This window comes from Ursus americanus, chromosome 4 (assembly GCF_024610735.1).
Source record: "Ursus americanus isolate L20-20 chromosome 4, mUrsAme1.1.p, whole genome shotgun sequence".
Lineage (NCBI taxonomy): Eukaryota > Metazoa > Chordata > Mammalia > Carnivora > Ursidae > Ursus > Ursus americanus.
Genome location: NC_142130.1, coordinates 42,799,540 through 42,817,956, shown reverse-complemented (window position 1 = coordinate 42,817,956; position 18,417 = coordinate 42,799,540). Strand labels below are relative to the sequence as shown.

At 40.4% G+C, this 18,417-nt stretch overlaps 1 protein-coding gene and 1 long non-coding RNA gene across 3 annotated transcripts in view; one reads left to right on the top strand and one right to left on the bottom strand.

Annotated features, from left to right (window-relative positions):
* Positions 1-18,417, bottom strand: part of CCDC191 (coiled-coil domain containing 191) — an 82,048-nt gene that overhangs the window by 34,918 nt on the left and 28,713 nt on the right. For both annotated transcript variants that reach the window (XM_045785140.2, XM_045785141.2), the window contains 4 exons: positions 14,528-14,718; positions 5,739-5,988; positions 1,384-1,841; positions 489-601 (listed from right to left, as the gene is read on the bottom strand). In XM_045785140.2, coding sequence (XP_045641096.2) covers positions 489-601; positions 1,384-1,841; positions 5,739-5,988; positions 14,528-14,718 — 1,012 coding nt within the window. The remainder of the gene's footprint in view (positions 1-488; positions 602-1,383; positions 1,842-5,738; positions 5,989-14,527; positions 14,719-18,417) is intronic.
* On the top strand, positions 5,949-14,608 carry LOC123784048 (uncharacterized). The gene is made up of 3 exons (XR_006777373.2): positions 5,949-8,779; positions 11,268-11,343; positions 14,545-14,608. It is a non-coding gene; the product is annotated as an uncharacterized LOC123784048 (long non-coding RNA).

The following is an 18,417-nucleotide window of genomic DNA, read 5'->3' as shown; positions in this document are numbered from 1 at the left end:
TTAAATAGTGATTTCTACATGCATTATTAAATTAAAATGTCTGGTTTGTAGATTTCATTACTAAAAGCCTATCATCAAGGTATAACTCGTAATATGATGTGGATTGCTGTAAATGGATCAATAACTTAAGGTTAACAAAGTATAATGATAGGTGATCTATATCAGTGTTTGTCCTTAGCAGCTACTCAAGAGTTTTCTCATTTGTGCAACTGTCCAATTTTTTTTCATAATCCAAACCAATCCTAAATGATACACCTTTCAGCATTTTTTTTTTTTTTTTGTATTCTTTGGGAAGGCCAAAAGGTGTGGCAGAAGGGGCAGGAAAAAATGCATGGAACTCTCAGGTGCACTGCACTCCTCACTCATAGCCATCTTTGACCAAGTTCTGCCAATTCTCAAAACCTAAGAATTGCCAAGATTCAGTCCTAGCATATTCTATTTCAGGAAGGAAGATAACCACCACCAGACCACCACCAAGACCGCCCTGCCTTTCAGTATGGGGTGGGGGGCCATCAGCTGCCTTGGGTTCCTTCTGGGTCCAGAGAGAGAATGTGGGGAGTCACTTCCTCTGCCATCAGTCTCAGGTGGAGCAACAGGCGAACTGGGGGTAAAAAAAAAAAGGAAAATAGTTCAGACCAATAACCAGCTTTGTTCAAAGCTCTTGAGCCTGAGAAACTCAAAGCAGTTCATAAATTTTAATTAATGTTTACTCTCTTAAGATAATGATACATGAAATCCCCTCAATACATTGGTGTAACAAGGCATGGAAAGGCTGAGTGACTGGCCTGAGTCTGCTATGAGTCAGGTGCTCTGACTCCCATCCCAGGGCTTCAAATCAATAGGTATCTATCACCCACTTCTTAGTCTTATCAAAGTATAGAGTATGTCTCAAACATGTCTGAAACCATTGTAAGTGGCTTCTGAGACATTTGGACTCTTATTTCAGGCTCAAAGATGTTTACCTTTATCCAAAACAACTACAGATTTAAGCTAGGTAATTAGCCAGCCCCAGGGCTGCTCCATTTGTACCTGACATTGTACAACCCGGCTTCTCGGAACTAAATATAATCAGAAACCCAGAAATTGAGGTAGAGCAAGTAAGCATCGTTCTCTTTTACTGGTATAGTAACAGCTCCTCAAAGGGAGCACAACACAAATGCTAACTGTATAACTCACAGGTAGCCAGTTGCCTCAAATACTATCAGTACCTGTCACGGACCAATCGCAATGTAGGGGAGCTTCTTTGTCTTGAAAGTATACAATAAAAGAAAGGGAGAGATCATGGAGTCTGGAAGCTGGGTAAAAGAAGTTCAGGGGCCTCTCTACCACAAGGTAAAAACCCAAATCATGAGTCCAAAGAATGTTCTGATATAATAGACATACTTTGGAAGCACCTGGCAGGTACTTTTGGGTTCTTTTCCTCTGGGATTCGACAGCAGGCCGTTCTGGGCATCTGTGACTGCCGCAGCTCGCTCTGCGGCCCACCGAGCCTCGGCCAGCCGCTGGCTTTCCTTCAGCTCCAGAATTGTTTTCTGCTGTTCCTGAAGTTTCTTCTTTTGCTTTTCAATCAACCGTTGCTGGAAGACATGGCGGTTGTGGAAATGACCCATGCAAATGGCTTCTGTTTTCTGGCTGGTGGTTCTGAGCTTCTTGTTGCTTCCAGGCTGTGGGGAGGGCTCAACATTCCCGGTCTTGTGCTGCTTATTGTCAGATGTGTTCAGAGGGACATGTTGGAGGGGAACCTGCAAGTCACTCTTTGTTGGTCTTCCTAGGTGGGGGCTGGGCATGCAATCACAGCTCCCTGAGGGAGGCTTTTCCCACAGAGGTGGCCCAGCAGTCACCTGAGAGAGAAGGAGCATGTTACAGCTCAGCTATTGACAGGACTGTGTTGACGAGATCCCACCTCATCTAATCAGCCTTGTTTGGTTCAACGGCACAACGGCCTGTGTGCCTGGCCTGGCTATCTCAGAAGCTACCAGCCTTAGCTCTGTGAGCTATTCTCAGAATATGTGCTGCTGCTGCTCGCCACAGAACCTGCGTGGGCGAGTGGCTGCAGTGTACGGACCATTGCCGTGGGCCAGGCCATTTGCAATAAGGAAACTGTGCTCTTAGAAATTTCTGATTTGGATTGTTCATTTGTGAATGAGGCAGGATTACTCCAGATACATATTTCAGGAATTTTAATCTGCATGAATTAACTCTGAATTTTGTGGTGAAGGACATATTCTCCCTCAAGAATGTTTGAAAACTAACAAATACCGTAACAAATCAATAATAGCTCTGTTCTCTCAATGCCTCTCTTGCCACTAATAAGTTAATCACAGAGTATGTATGTATGTATTTATTCACTCATTCATTCATTCTCAGGATTACAGCCTGGATTAAAGTTTACAGTCTCCAGATTATTGCCAGACGATCTCTGGGAAATATCTGCAAGCCCAGGATTACTGGGCAAATATTCGCATTACGTAAGAATATTATCAATAATACTATATTTTAGCATATGGCTTAATAGTTTTCAAAGCTTTATCATGTAATGGATCTCATTTAATAGACTGAGGTATCATACTCAATTTTAAGTTCTATGTAGAAGGGGAGGGAACAGAATTCTTAATCAGAAAAACTTTTCCTCGCCAAAATAATGCACAGCTGAAATGTCTCTTCTACAATGGTTTGATTCCCTGGCCTAAGGTCTGACCAGCTTTTGATCCTGCCATCTGAAGCGGTACAAGGAGAAAAATACTATGAACTATCTCGTATCTTAAAAGCTTCTTGCTCTAAGGTACTCAAAGATATTTTTTCATGATGATGGAAATATTTCCTATAGATTCAGCTGAAGTGAAAAATGTGATATATGGAAACTCTGACATGCTAAAGCCTAAAAAATAACCTTCTGTTTCAGAAATGTCAATGGACATTTATTCATGAGAACACCTGCTTAAGTAATTTAGCATCCAGCAGGGTATATACTTTAGGCCCTTTTAAACTTTGTGATAATGGTAATTAACCCAGCAAGGCTGTAAAAGCCTTGAGGACAGCAAAAAGATTTCTTTTGGATCATGGTAACTTTTCAAGGTGAAAATAAGAGAATGAAACAAAGCTTAACGGTACAGATTGTACTTACTAGAACAGGACTGAACAGTCTGACATAATTAGCGTAAGTCATCTATTAGCTGATAATTCTGAAAATTTTCAAGATATAATGTATGCATTTGTGGTACATGCATCCCTATGATTGTAATTCGTGGGCATCTAACTAAAGATTTCATATTTTATTTATTCATGTTATACGCTACACTCTGGAAAAAAATTAGGGTTTATCTAATAACCTAGAGAGTCTATTATATCCTTTTATTTTCACTTGCTCTATTTTTTATAATATCCTTTCTTGATAAAATTATTTTCAGAGTTCTTAATTTCAGAGATTTAGAGGTCTTTCTTTCTTTCTTTCTCTTTTTTTTGAAGATTTTATTTACTTGACAGAGAGGGAGCGCACAAGCAGGGGGAGTGGCAGAGGGAGAGGGAGAAGCAGACTCACTGAGCAGGGAGCCCGATGTAGGGCTCGATCCCAGGACCATGGGATCATGACCTGAGCGGAAGGCAGATGTCCAGTGACTGAGCCAAGCCACCCAGGCTTTTATTTCTTGAGTCATATATATACACACACATTATACACACACACACACACACACACACACACATATATACACTATATATACTATATATACATAGTAATTTTTCTGTTTCATGCAAGTAAAAAATACTTTGTTCACTTTTTAAAAATTTACAGATAACAGTGTACCTTTGTAAAGTAAAAGGTTCAGACAGCTGTTTCTTAAGATAGAAGACTCTGGGGTCTTAATGGAAACAAAATTATCTAACTGACGTAAAGATAGATAAATTGCCTAGAGGACATAAGTCCCAGTAAGGATCCTCATGATACCCCTTTGCTGAGAGGCTAGACTTAAATTAAAACCAGCCTACTTGCTGGCAGTAATCAGGGTAAAAAGCAAGACAGGGGCCCCTCTGGTGCCCAATTTAATTTTACATTGTCTGAGTTAAGTACTCAACAGCATTATGTGGAGGGGTCTGGGATGAAGGTGAGGGGGTAGAGGGTATTCTCCAAGGGACTTTTCAAATATGACAAGTGCAATTAAGAAAGAAAAAACCGATAGGATTCACTTCATAAAAACTTAACTCTGTATAGTACCAAAACTCCCAAAATTATCCAAAAAGACAAATGAAAAAATGAAAAAAATTTTGCAAAATATAGAGTAATAAAAATACCAATATAAAGAGCTCCTAAAAATAAGAAAAAGATATCTAATTAAGTAGAAAAATGTATAAGGGCATGAATAGACAAGTCACTAAATATCTATCTTTCTATATCCATTTTCACATATATATATATGTGAATGGCCATTGCAAAAAATGTTTACCCTCACTAGTAATAAAAAATGCAAATGCTGAAGGAATAATAAGATGAAAATATTTTACTATCAACTTAGTAAAAATGAAAAATGTGTTACTGGGCAGGAAAATAGGCAATTCTTTGGCACAACCTTTCCAGAAAGGCAACTTGGTAATAGTCTTTAAAATGTGCATTCTATTTTTAGGTATTTATCCTAAGTAAAGCATTTAAGTAAAAGTGTATGTGTGCAAAGATTTCATTACAAGGATGATCACTGAAGCACTATTTGCAATAGTGACAAACTAGAAACAATTTAAATGTCCAGCAATACAAAAAAGGTAAACAGATTCTAGCTTAGGGGGTTCATGATTGAATATCTGAGAGCCATTACAAAACGATGGCAGAGAACAGTAGTCCTTAATCAAGGGGTATTCATCAGGTTCACCTGTGAAACTTAAAAAAATAATAATACAGGTGCCCTAAAACCAGAAATTCTAATCAAGCAGGTCTGATCTGTGGTTTACGGTCAGTTGAGAACTAATGCTGCAACAGATTCAGTGACACAGAAAATTCTCATGTTATATTGTGAAATTGCAAAAATTTTTTTTAGAAAAACAGAATAGTTACATTATTAAGAAAAAAAAAATGGCCTTACTTTCTCTGTATTATGAAAAAGTAGATATCCTCAATAACTTGACTAAAGAAAATTTAAAAGCTAAATAAAATATTCAAGAGAAAAATTTGCATATGCCCGAATAGAGAAAAGACTATATGGCTATTCAGCATGTTACTGGTGGTTATCTCCAGATGATGGAATTACAGGCTACTATGCTTTTCCTCTGTCATTTTCTATCAAATTACCATAATTAACACGATTTTTCTTATTAAAAAATAAAAACTTAAAAATTTCCCGTATGTGTGTGTGTGTGTGTGTTTGTGTGTGTGTGTATACATATATCCCAAGCTCATTTAGATAGGAAATGTCTGATGATCAAGTAAGGGGAGTTCAAGAGTTATAAACAATGCTTTATATAACTGTTCCTGAAGGAGTCTTTCGCTTAGTTGTTTTAAATCCCTCTCTATATTATGTCCCTACCAAGTCTCAAGTATACCAAAGTTCATATGCGATACATAAGAAGAAGATTCAGTTCAAGAAAATCAACACTAACTGAAAGCTAACCTTTGTGTACTGTACACAGCTCTCGTTTTCTAGATAGTCCAGGCAAGGCAATCTGACAGCGGCCAATATAACCCAGGCTATACAGGTGCAGAGCTCAAATGGCAGTGTTTAATAAGCAGAAGACCAAGCAAAGGAAAAACAGTGTACCTCTCCGTTTCTTATAGGCGGATCCACCACAGCGGCTGCCTCCCCAAGGAGACTGATGCCTGATGCCCCATCTGTGCTGAGCTTCCCTAGTGATGCCGCCTCCAGCAGCTCATTCACTTTCTTCCTAGTTTCCTCCTTTGTTAGAGCCAGCTCCCTCTTCAGGCTCTCTGCACGGTGCCAATGCTGCCATTCAGTAAAGCCGCGTCGGAGAACTTGTTTCCTGTTATACTCCGTGGCCAGTTGTTGTTTTCTAAGCAACAAAGTATTTCCCGTTAAAAAGAAGCAGCCATTTACAGCTTATTAGTTGATAATATAAAAGAAACACAAGTCTAAAAGAGTCCCATAAATGTTCCATCTTAGATCCGGCATTTCCTTTTATTTAAGCTACATGGAATCGCTTTGTCAAATTCCCTGGAGCAAAAGGTCTGCTTGTAGAGGGCATTGGCACCTTAAGAGATTACCTCAGAAGAAAGAGTTCTATCATGTCACACAGGCATACTACATTTTAAAAATTACCACAAAATAGTTTCTGAGAGCTTTTGGAGGGGAAGGAGCAAAAGAAATAGGCCTATAAATAACTACTTTTAAAAGGATGAACACATGAGGGAGATTTCAGGCATGCCTGCAAATCCAAGGAAGACAGAGGTTTGGGAGAAAGGGAATGGAACAAGATATAACAAGTGAACTGTCAATAACGAATTAAGTATAAGACTTATAAAAAGTCAATAAGAAACCATGAGGGTGGATCTTATGAAAGAAGGACTTGATCAGGGACACAGGATCTCCTAAGAGAAGGACTCATTTATCAAATCCTTCAACTGAATGAATGAAAAGCACTGCCTTATGAGGATACCTGCTACACACTGGAAATGTGCGAAAGACATGTCAGAGACAACTTGCTCTCATGGAACCCATTCACAGTCCAGTAGTGGGTCTGGTTTATTCACTTTGTAAGGAAGAGCTCCTTCTGATTCCTGGAAACTTCACGATGTTAGGGGACATCACTGAGTAGAGCTGGGAACTGCCTGCTACATTCCCTTCCCAAAGGGGATCTCCATTAGGGGACATTCTTGTGGTGGCCAGTTGAGAATTCAAGCATGGAGGTCTCTGAGCTCTATCTAGAAGTGGATGATTATTGTCCCTGAAGAAGTAAGTTGTTGAGTTTGGAACTTATTATATCACATCAGGGGTCAGTTTTGAGGTTTAAAATCGACTACTGTTTAGACACCTACTTGATTTTATTTTGTAAAGGTGACTCAAGTTCTCTATAATACTATTTGCATACCTGTTTCTGTTAAACACCCATAACACTTAACTTTCCTCATGGACTCTCTGGGGTTATATATATATTAAAAAAAAAAAAAACACCAAGTTCTTAAGTCAGTAAGTCAGGAGAACATTTCTAGAGTTCTTAAATGCTTAAGTCACTTAAATCTTTTTTGACTGTCACCTACAGTAAGAAAAATGTTACACTGTGACACAATATACAAGTTTAAGTATATATGTGTGTATGAAACAAAAGTATATATAATTGAAACAGAAGTTTCACCAAACAATATCTACCCTTACTACCAGAAGTGCATTCTGGCATTTCTGTTCCATCCCATTTCTTTGAAAAATACAGCTCATTTGGAGCCTGATTTCAGGGACCCATGAATGGGTTAAAACTCTTAGTTTGAAAAAAACTACTCTAAAGTCACAGAATTTAACCTATGTCAGAGGAGTTGAATGAAACAGCCAATTAGTGAGAGTAGAGTCAACTGAAATAGTGAAATTCAGGATAAACGCTAACAACTCTGCCAACAGCATATTTCATTGTATTTAATTGCTTCCCTCTACTGTATTAATGATAGGTGCTCAATTAATACTTGATTAACTGATGTTTTTCTAATAAAAGTATAATATAGGTGGTAATATAAATATTTATACATGGAATTTAATTTGATGGAAATAAATTATCTAATATGGGACTGAATAACCTTAACATACAAATTTTAGAGGAAATAAAGATAACAAATCAGGTAGCAATGCAGGTAAGAAAAAAAGCTCCAAAAAATATCAATGTTTAAATAGTGAAACAAATAAAAAGCCTATAGCACTTTTCTTAAGTAAATGAAAATCATAAATTTCCACTGCATAGAAGATGTATACTGCTCTGTCTGATTAATGTGAAATTCAATTTACATCAATCTGCTCAGGAAGGGGGAGTGTGAAATTTACCTGATGTGTTAATTTCATGTTTTTAGAGCATAAACAGCCAAAAGCAGCACTAGAGTTTCAACTGTGATGGAAGAGATTATTTGGACACTATAAAAAGACAAAGAGAAAAATATTTCTGCAACTATAACAAAAAGACTAAAGAAAATGGGTAAAAATTGCATGTTGACCATAGTGCTTAGAGCCCACTCTATAATGGTTACGTAGGGGATTTCCAAGTGTATTTAAGATATCTACATGCGTGCGTTGAGCTGGAAGAGTAGAAATGCAGAAGCTCCAGACGCAAGGCTGGGTTTACTCGGGCTCCTCTGCAGTTCACTTCAGCAGGGCGATAATATTCCAAATAAGGTGGTTTCCATACTTTTTAAAAGATGACACTAAAAACAAATATTTCTGAAAGTGAAAAATCACTTAAACTTCCTAAAACCTCAATGTGATGCAAAACTTCGGTATGCTAACCAAAAGAAATGGTTTCAGACACAGTTCCCAGATCACGATAAAATGAAGGACAGCATTCCCTTATGGAAAACACCCTGTCCCAGTATGCTTCCAAGCTGAAATCTGGGAATTTCTGGCAAGAGTATATAAATTGATCATCATAGTTATATAACTGCATGCACAGAAAGGCTGTCCCTAAAGACCAAATATAATGGAAAAACTCCTTTTTTCCTTCCTATGCAGGGAAAAATCTGGTTCTTCCCCCTGTGTTTGTCTCCTGTGTGTCTCCTTTACCTTTTCAGAGAACACCTCGCTTCTGGCACTATGGTCACCAAATGTGTGGAGGCTTTCCCCCCACCAACAAGCAACTCTTGGACACGCAGCAGGTATCCACAAATTCAACTCAGTTCTGATATTATCTACACCAAGGACAGTGTCAGATCCCCCAGGTTAAGGGCTCAGTCCCATAAGATTCTCCCCCCCAACCCCACCCCCCAGCTTCAGACGCCAGTCACAAACCCAGGTTATCTATCACCTGTTCTTCTGATCAGTTGGCTACAGATCAGAGGTTCCGACCACCCCATCCACGGGTTTGATTAATTTGCTAGAGTAGCTCACTGAACTCACGGAAACATTTATGTTGACCAGTTTATTAAAGGATATAATGAAGGGTGCAGATGAACAGCCAGATGAAGAGATGCATAAGGTGAGGTCTGGGAGGGTCCTGAGCACAAGAGCTTCTGTCCCCACGTATCTGGGGACAGATGTCAATGTGGATGTGTTCATCTGCCTGAGTTCCTTGGACCCCATACTTTTGGGATTTTATGGAGGCTTCATCATGTAGCTATGATTGATGTTAACTCCATTTCAGCCTTTCTCCTTTCTCAAGAGAATGGGGGGCAAGGCTCAATATTCTAAGTTTCTGATCATGGCTTGGTCTTTCTGGTGACCAACCCTCATCTGAGAGCCATCCAGGAACCAACCCAGAGCTATCTCATTAGAACAAAGACACTCCTATCAGGAAATTACAAGGGTTTCAGGAGTTCTGTGTGGGGAGCAGAGGTCAAAGACCACTATTAGAACAAGAGATGTTCCTAGTACTCTTATCATTTAGGAAATTACAAGAGTTTTAGGAGCTCTGTTCCAGGAATCAGGGGCAGAGACCAATACGTATTTTCTACTATCTCACACCTAAGAATATAAAATATAAAGGTTTAAATAGAAATTTAAATATGAACTGTGCTGTTTAGAATCAATACCTCAAGTGATGCTTAGCGATCAGTGCATGTTCTAGAACCTGTAAGTCAGAAGAATACTAACTAGACGGGGCACTAGATAAGCACCTGGAAGTTTCTAAGCCTCAGTTTCCTCCTAAAAATGGTATCACCCTAAAAAACAAAAAACAAAACCTATATTGCCGATCCTACAGGATTTTTTTTTTAAAAGATCTAATTTAAAACACACATACACATATACCCCTGAATATACAGAACAAATTCTCATGGAAGATAACACTATCTTAGGACAGACCACTAGATATCTAAAAAATACCTAAAAGTTCCTTTTAAAAGGGAAATGAGAAATGATAAATGATAAATAAATAACCACACACTCGTGATCTGATTGATCACGAGTTCTGCCAAAACGTGACGCAGAACACGACGAGACAGCAGTGCGGACAGCTGAATTTGGGATGAGCGGGAATGGGGATGGATAAGCTAATGCATTCAATAATGCACCAGGTAGCCCCCAGGGAAAGGGTGGAAGCTAACGACATTCTGTTTGAAAGAGTTTTAAGGCGAGCCAGGCAGTGCAAGTGTGGGCCCCCTGCTGGTCTGACAGACCTAGGAGGAGCTTTACTGGCTTCGGATGCCATGCAGTTTCTGGTCTCTCTCCTGGATACCTGGGTGAGCATGGAGGGAAGGGCACCAAAAATGATTCCTGGGGGCTGGGGGGGGGGGCGCTCCTTAAGTGATTGCCCAAAAGAATGCTAAAATGAGGAGTGGGGATATGGGGATACCTGACCGTCTATTTTCAAGTCAGCCTCCCCACCTCTAGGCTCGCATGTGGGCTCACCCCAGCCTGCTCTCCCACAAGCTGCCTATGTGCTGGTTTACCAGTCTTTTCCCCAAATTAAAAAACGCCCTCTTCTACTTAGCTACATTTCTATCTCTCTCAGAAGATGGGGCCCAAGAATTCCTATTTTTAAAAAGCTCCTCGGGGGATTATAATGCACGATAGCCAAGTCTATGTCACTCCTAAGTATTTTTCTTATGGTGCCTTCTGTTGCAATTATTTTTAGTATTTGGGTACCATTTTTCACTTCACTTAGACTGAAAACTCCTAGAAGGTAAGTGTTTAACACTTTTTTTCCAAGTCCCCCTCTCTGTACTTAGGAGAGAGCCTAGTACCCAGTAAGCATCAGTAAAGCTGGTTGGCTGAAAGAATAAATTCTATCAAACAGAATGAAAGAATGAATGAACAAATGAATGTCATGGTTTGAGAGATGTCAAAGGGCCAGTCTGTCCACTGGGTCGCCACAGTACCCTCGAATCCTCAAATCCCCATCACTGACATTTTGGGCACTGTTTCCAGACAACACCTGTGAAAGTATAAGAAGTTTCCTGAGAGGGATAACACCAATTGAGGATCACAGTAAAAAAGCATGAGGGGCTTGAGGGACAAAGGGAAAAGATAAAAGCATATTCCAGGAAAGGCCCAGAGCTCTGGTGCAAGAGAGGCCAGGACTGCAGGCAATGTGGAGGTTAGTAAGGGAAGGCCAGAGGCGCTTCTCAGGGAAGAACTTAGAAATCAGGGGCTCAGGAAGGTGGAGGATGCTGAAAACAAACCCTGCTTCTTCCTAATTTTGTCCAGGGCTGGCCATAAATTTGGGAGAGAAAGGGAAAGAAGAGCAACAGAAGAACTCAAGCCAGCCTTGAAGGTGAACATGGTAAGCAAATTAAATATACAGTTCAAATTCCAATACCACCACATCAAAGGGCTTAACTTGGTGTGTGCACCGGGGTTTTGTTGTATTACCTAAGCAAGTGAATTCTCAGGGTCTGGGCATATTTGTGAATGCTGAGGTTGTATTAGGATATTGTATTGAAATTTTATAATACCATTTCCATAACTACTTTTAAAAGAAAAGAGATAATAAAAATAGAAGAGAGAGAGAAAGAAAGGAAGAAAGAAAGAAAGCAATGAAAGAAAATTAAAGAAAGAAAGGAAGAAAGGAAGGAAGGAAAGAGCCAGAAAAACTGGGCCCTGCACAGGGGACAGGCCAGTGAGGGGAAATTCCAGGTGTAAATGTGGATGCGGGAGCTGGAGGATGAGGACACAGCTGACATATGAGTAATGGGCAGAGCAAATGATTTCCATGTCCAGGTGGAGGGAGAACCGCCGTTTTGCCAATCGGATGAGAGTTTAGTTTCTACAGTGAGTAACCCGTTATATTCCTTGAGCTATTAGAAAAAAATGCTTGAGGGGCGCCTGGGTGGCACAGCGGTTAAGCGTCTGCCTTCGGCTCAGGGCGTGATCCCGGCGTTATGGGATCAAGCCCCACATCAGGCTCCTCTGCTATGAGCCTGCTTCTTCCTCTCCCACTCCCCCTGCTTATGTTCCCTCTCTCGCTGGCTGTCTCTGTCTCTGTCAAATAAATAAATAAAATCTTTAAAAAAAAAAAAAAGAAAAAAATGCTTGAAGACCTATCAAGTAAAATTGCTACAGAGGAAGAAATGAACTCATTTACTCACTGACTCACTTATTATGCAACAAATATATATTTGTTGTCCACTGAGGTACTAGGAGAAACTCTGATGAACAGAGGAAAGAGGCTCTCCAGACACGCTCAATCCCACTGACATTTCTTGGTTTCTGCTCACAGTATCTACCTCTGAGCTTTTTCCCCACCTTTAATATCCCAACCTTCTTTGAACAAAATCACCCGACGTAATTTCTAGAACAAAGAAAAACATGCAGAAAGGCACGGATTTGCAGGAAAGCAGCACAAAGGATGGTTTGTATTTAATAGCTCCTTTCTTCTCATGTGTTTCTAGCATGGCTTGTCATTTGTTAATTACTGCTTTATTTTTCATCTGCAACCATCTAAAGTGAATTGCCATATAACTGAAAAATATGGCTGTCTTCGGGAAGCACCACCTAGATACAATTTAACATTTAACACAGAAACAGGGTGGTATAGGAAAAAGCATCTGACTCAGAATCAAAAAGACCAGACTCTAGTCATAGATCAGCTACTCTTACCTCTATGACCTTGAGAGAGTCATTTACTCTCTCCAGGCCTTACTTTTAACATCTGTAAAATGACAGCAGGATTAGACAATCCTTGAGGTGACTTCCTACTCTGTAATTTTTTTGTTCTAAAGTTTCGTAGTAAAAAACTTATTATGTGTTTTCTAACTCTGGCACTTTAAAAAAATGTAGTACCCATTCTGAACATTTAAAAATAGACACCTGAAAATAATTCACAGATACAAGACAAAAAGTTCTAAGATCTTTAAAAAAATTGGCACATCATGCTATTATGAAATCCCCATTTAGTGATTTTTATATTTAAACAGTTTAATTGGAATGAAATCTCAAGTTCTAAAGATTTTTCTCCTATATGTTTCTTTTGGCATGTAAATTTCGCAGGCCACTTTTAACTTCACTCAGTTGCCACTCCCTTCATGCCCTCACTCAGGTTGCTTCCCCTCTACAGCACCTGCAGTTACCTTTCTTTATCCAGCAAATCCTGCTAGCCATTCCTTTTTCAGTAGGCTATTATCCCAATTCCTTATATCAATCACTGGATCCTGAGAACTTAGAAACAAATTATGGGAAAGAGTTTTCTATGCTGCCTTCCCCACCCCCTGAAGGTTCTCCCCCCTTGGATACTGGAAAGAAAGCGAAATTGACTAGGTCACCCTTCTGCTTACAAATGGTCAAGAGTTCACATTTACTTAACAACCAATCTCTAAACTCCTTGTCTTGGCACTCAAGGCCTTTCACAGGTTGATGAACTTGAGAACCACACGCTTGATGATATAGCCAACCTGGACGGCTACACTACATGCCATTACCTCAGCTCCCCATCCCCACCTAGGAGCGGCCTCCGTATGGTAGAGTCCAGTCACGACGCACCTTCCTGATAAAGCACTTCCTGGCACTCTGCAGGCCCCTCCTCAACCCGTGACAGTTGCTTCTGCTAAGGTCTCAGCAACAGAGGGGATGCACTACGCAGGTTAGGATGCTGCTCAACACCTGTCCTGTTTCTAGATCTTGCCTTCCCCACAGAACTGTGAGGCCGGACGTCAGGCTCCTGTGTATCCCCCCCAGGGCCTGATGCTGGCACAGGGTTGCACAACTCTAGGGGGCACCATTTCCTTCTACATAAGAATGATTTCACAGGCCATTCATCCAAGTTTCACCCTGAACGGCTAGCAGAGTTGCCGGTGAGAGAAGTGATTACACACAAGAACGTAAACTGTCCCGGCCCAAATAAGCAAATAGCTCCTTCTAAAGCCATGATTTTGGTTCAAGGGTGCAAAGTTGAACTTGGAAATGAAAAGAAGAAAATGTACTTAATTTTAAGATGATGGGGCAAAGCAAGTTTTATTTGAAGACAAACCTATGTCACTCACAAGCATAAGAGGGAGCGGATAGAACATAAAGGTATCAGAAACCGCTAAACAACGTGTGGAACAAAAGATGGGGGAGTGGGAGTAATCATCTTGGCAGGTCTGCCCTCCCAGGTGGATGTTCCCTGTGTCCCTAATTAACAGTCTGTGTGCAGACAGCGATTTCTCTCAATGGGAATTACCGGCATATAAACCAAACTGTCTTCTGAATTGTAAGATGGTCCAAGGTGCAATGCTCTGACATCAGAGGACAAGGGAAAAAGCATAATACTTGCTTCCATCAAAAAGGAAAGCATGGACATCAGCATATTTTAAATAAAATTTTTTTGCTTATAATTTTCAGTTACAATTTTCTAGTTTGGGATGTAATATAGAAAAACAGTGATTACCACATTTTATAATGGATGACATAATTTTTAGAGTTTATTTCAGAATTCTTCAGGAGGAAAAACGTCCTAAACACAAGGGTTTTCATGATACAAATACCAGTACCTGTTTGCTTCCCTAAGGTCGTTCTGCATGGCTTGAGTCTCCCGCGCCAACTTCTGGGATCTTGCGTAGTCTCTCCAGGCCCTCAGGACCTTCAGTTGGAACTTCCAGTTGGACAGGGTCCCAGCTTTTCCCAGCTTAATCCTGTGATCAAGGATCAGGTTGTGCCAGGCAGAGAAATACCGTTTTTGACACTGCAACGGCAACATGTGGAAAATCACCACTGATGAGCGCCAGTTTCTCTAAAATCTAATACTGAGAGCTGTCACCTCAGATTTCCCCCTCACGCTTTTTCTAACACATCTAGGAACCGGTGTCTTGAAGGAAAGGGAACAAAGTGTAACTGCTTTATGCTAATAATGACAACAAAAATTCAAGTCATGCAGCTGAGGTACTCTCAGGCTCATGACTTAAACTCCAGTACTTAGTTCTCCTTGTAAGGCATCAGTCCTAAGGGAAGCCGGAGTAACAGTCACATCTAAGACCCGAGTTAAGGGACTTGTTTGAAAAGCCTGAAGCACCTGTTTCCGGTAGGATTGCCAGCTTGTCCTGGAGTTTAAAATACCAACTGATTAATTCATTCCTATTACTAACGATGCTGATGTCCTGCACAAAGGAATGTGGAAGATCCCATGAGGACAGAATGGGGATCGCTGGTCCCTGGAAACAAGATAGCTAAAATAACAGCTTCAGCCAAGCCACCACTGACCATGTCAGAGCTCTGGCGAGCAGGCCTAGAGAGACGAGGTGCTCAGGATGCTTGCGATCTTCCACTACATGCAACTGCCAACAAGTGGGACCAGTTCCACTGAGCCTAAGGTCGTCCCTAGAGAAGTACTTTACTCACAGTCCTAGTCTAAGAAAATCTCTGAGACCTAGCCCTTGCCTACATCTCCTACCGTCACGGTAAACTTAATGTTCCCACTACATCACATAACCTTCAGCTCGTGGCCTTACATCAACCACAGTGTTTAACACTTTCCTATGTTCATACTAATTTCTCAGCCCTTCCTTTCTGCCCTGACTACTTCAGGACTCACTTCTCTCTGGAAGTTCTCCTGTTACCGACCACTCTCCTCAAATATATGGGTCCTTCCACTGTGTTTCCAGGGCAACCTCTGCTTTTTTCCATCAAAACACTCATTACACTGTATTATAATCACCTGTTTCCTGGTTTCCACTAGACTGTGAGCCTCCAGAAGGAAGGGACTGGGTCCCATGAATGGAAATGGCAAATATGAGAGTTGTACCAAGTGTTGGCAGCAATAAAACAGAAAGTAACCTCATAGAAGGTGACTTTGTGGGAGGCAGAGGGGGTGCCTGATGACCAGCACTTGCTAGCTCTACCAGGGTCAGCTGTATTTACTGCTTCTATCTGTGTAAGAACACTTATCTTTCACTACTTCAACATTTAGTAAGCAGCCACCACTGGGTTTAAATTGGGGAACTCTGAACAAAATTACGATACAATCTCTCCTTTGGAGAGGTTATAGGGAAAGAGGGCATATATATTAAAAGACTAATAACCTAAGGGAGCATATGTTAGAATTCTTAGAAATAGCCCATTTGGCTATGAATGGTTTTTTTTTTTTAAAAGAGTTCCTTTATTTTTGCAAGAGAGAGAGAGGGCACGAGGGGGATGGGGGGGGCAGAGGGAGAAGCAGACTCCCCACTGAGCAGACAGCCTGATGCAGGACTCGATCCCAGGACCCTGGGATCATGACCTGAGCCGAAGGCAGATGCTTAACTGACTGAGCCACCCCAGCACCCTCGCTATGAATGTTTATTTACACAAGAATTCAGTTCTAGAGGCTCCTGGGTGGCTCAGTCAGTTAAGTGTCTGTCTTCAGCTTAGGTCATGATCCCAGGGTCCTGGGATCGAGCCCCGTGATGGGCTCTCTGCTAAGCGGGGAGTCTGCTTCCCCCCTCACTCTACCTCTGTGCTCTCTCTCTCAAGGAAATAAATTTTAAAAATCTTAAAAAAAAAAAAGAATTCAGTTCTATTCCCATTTGGACAAATTACAAAATCATCTTTATTAGTATTTATTGGGAGAAACCATGGCAAACTTCAAAAAGCTCTCATTCCCTTTCCATTATGTCAAATGAGGGCATACTGTCTAGACCTTCACCTTAGATCCCACGGAAGGGAGGAAGAAGAGAAGAAGAGAGGGTGGAAGGAAGGGAGATTTACTGAATACAGGACAGGCCTGCAGTCATAAGAACGAAAAGACACACAGCTGACAGGTCGGGTTTTTGGATTATGAGTTGCCTGTCTAACCCACAACATAGAGCATGAAAAAACTATACTGTTAACTTGTGTGCCCTAGTCAAAAGGAAATATCCTCTGTCTACCAGATTCATTTAAGAGACTCCTCTTCATGTTCAGCTATCTCTAATTTTAACTCCCGGAATATTTCTAATGATGAAATAGTATAAACATAATCCACCTGGACAATAGTAACACTCTTAATAGTGTGCTTCTTGGATTTCTACATTCCTTGTCTATTAAGTTCAAGGCATTACTGTAAGCACAATATTACACACACTATTTTATTAATTTGTAGTCCATCGTTACAAAATAGAGAAACCACAGATATTATTGTGATTTCCCTTACCAAGCTGAACTTCAAGTAGAGAGGGTAAATTCGCAGAGTGAAAAGTTAGTGGTACACCTAAGGCTAAAACCGAAACATTCTGGTATCCTGATGGCCCAATCTATTAGGCAAAAAGTCTAAAACTGAAGGGCAAACTCTGCTTCTTTTATACCGAAAGAGAAAGAAGTCGGCACGTAACTAACTATGGTGGGAGAGCACTGCTAGAACATAACTGAATTTAAGAGGGGAAAATTTGAGTTCATAAATGCTATAGTCAATATATTTCTTTAAAATAGTTAAGTTTAGACTTTGAAAGCGAAATGATCAGTTTTAAAGGGCTGTAATTCAGTTTCACTACACAGAGGTTAGTAACAGCAAAGTGACAGACTCATAGCAACCGCTTTCTTGAAATCGACTTACTGGTTTTTCCTGCCTATTCAAAAGAGCAATCCCATTAAAATTGAAATAAAAAAATACAAGTGTGAACCAAGAATAGCCACTTAGTTATTCTTGATTCATAGCAAATGTTATTCAGGCAAACAGGAGTCCCATAAATGTGCTTGGAGGAGAATATTTGGGAAAGGAAAATATTCTGAGTCCTGTCTTCTCTAGAAGATGCTAGCACTCTGCTTTTATTTAGAAGGGATGAGAAGTGGCATACTTCCACAGTCATGATCTATTTATTCTTTCTATTACCTCTCCCCCAGAGTCCCCGCTGTCCCCAGGCCTGCTTCTCCTCCTCAGTATTACACTCTGGAGTGACAACCGTGCTCTACCTTTTTGCTCTCTGAAACTAGAACTAGTATTTAAAAGCACAGCCGGCTTGGAAGAGGAATACACTCTGTTTGATACATTCTTTTTAATAAGTTCTGTTTCAGGATTTAATGTCTTAACTAGCCGGACGACAAGTCTGACCTCCCTCCATTTCTTACCTAGTTCCTTTATTTCGGCACCATGTTTTATTTCTGATAGATTTTTCCAATATAGTCACGGAATCTTAACTTCCACATCTCTTTAATATAGTAGTGGTGGGGAAAATTAAGGCTTCCTCCAGGTAAGTAAAATACTGAAAATCACAGTGGGAAGAACTGTTCCTAAATACATTCTCTCTAATCATTTATAAAATAAAATACTACAAAGTGAAATTTAGGAAGTTTTTAAGGGAAATGCTCTTCTCCTCTCAACATCTTCCACAAGCCATCATTTGATCATTAAGGATTCCACTCAAGAGGAGAAATGACAGCTCGCCCTGCTAAATTTATTACCTGCACTGGAGTTGCCCTCGTTTGTTGGCAAGAA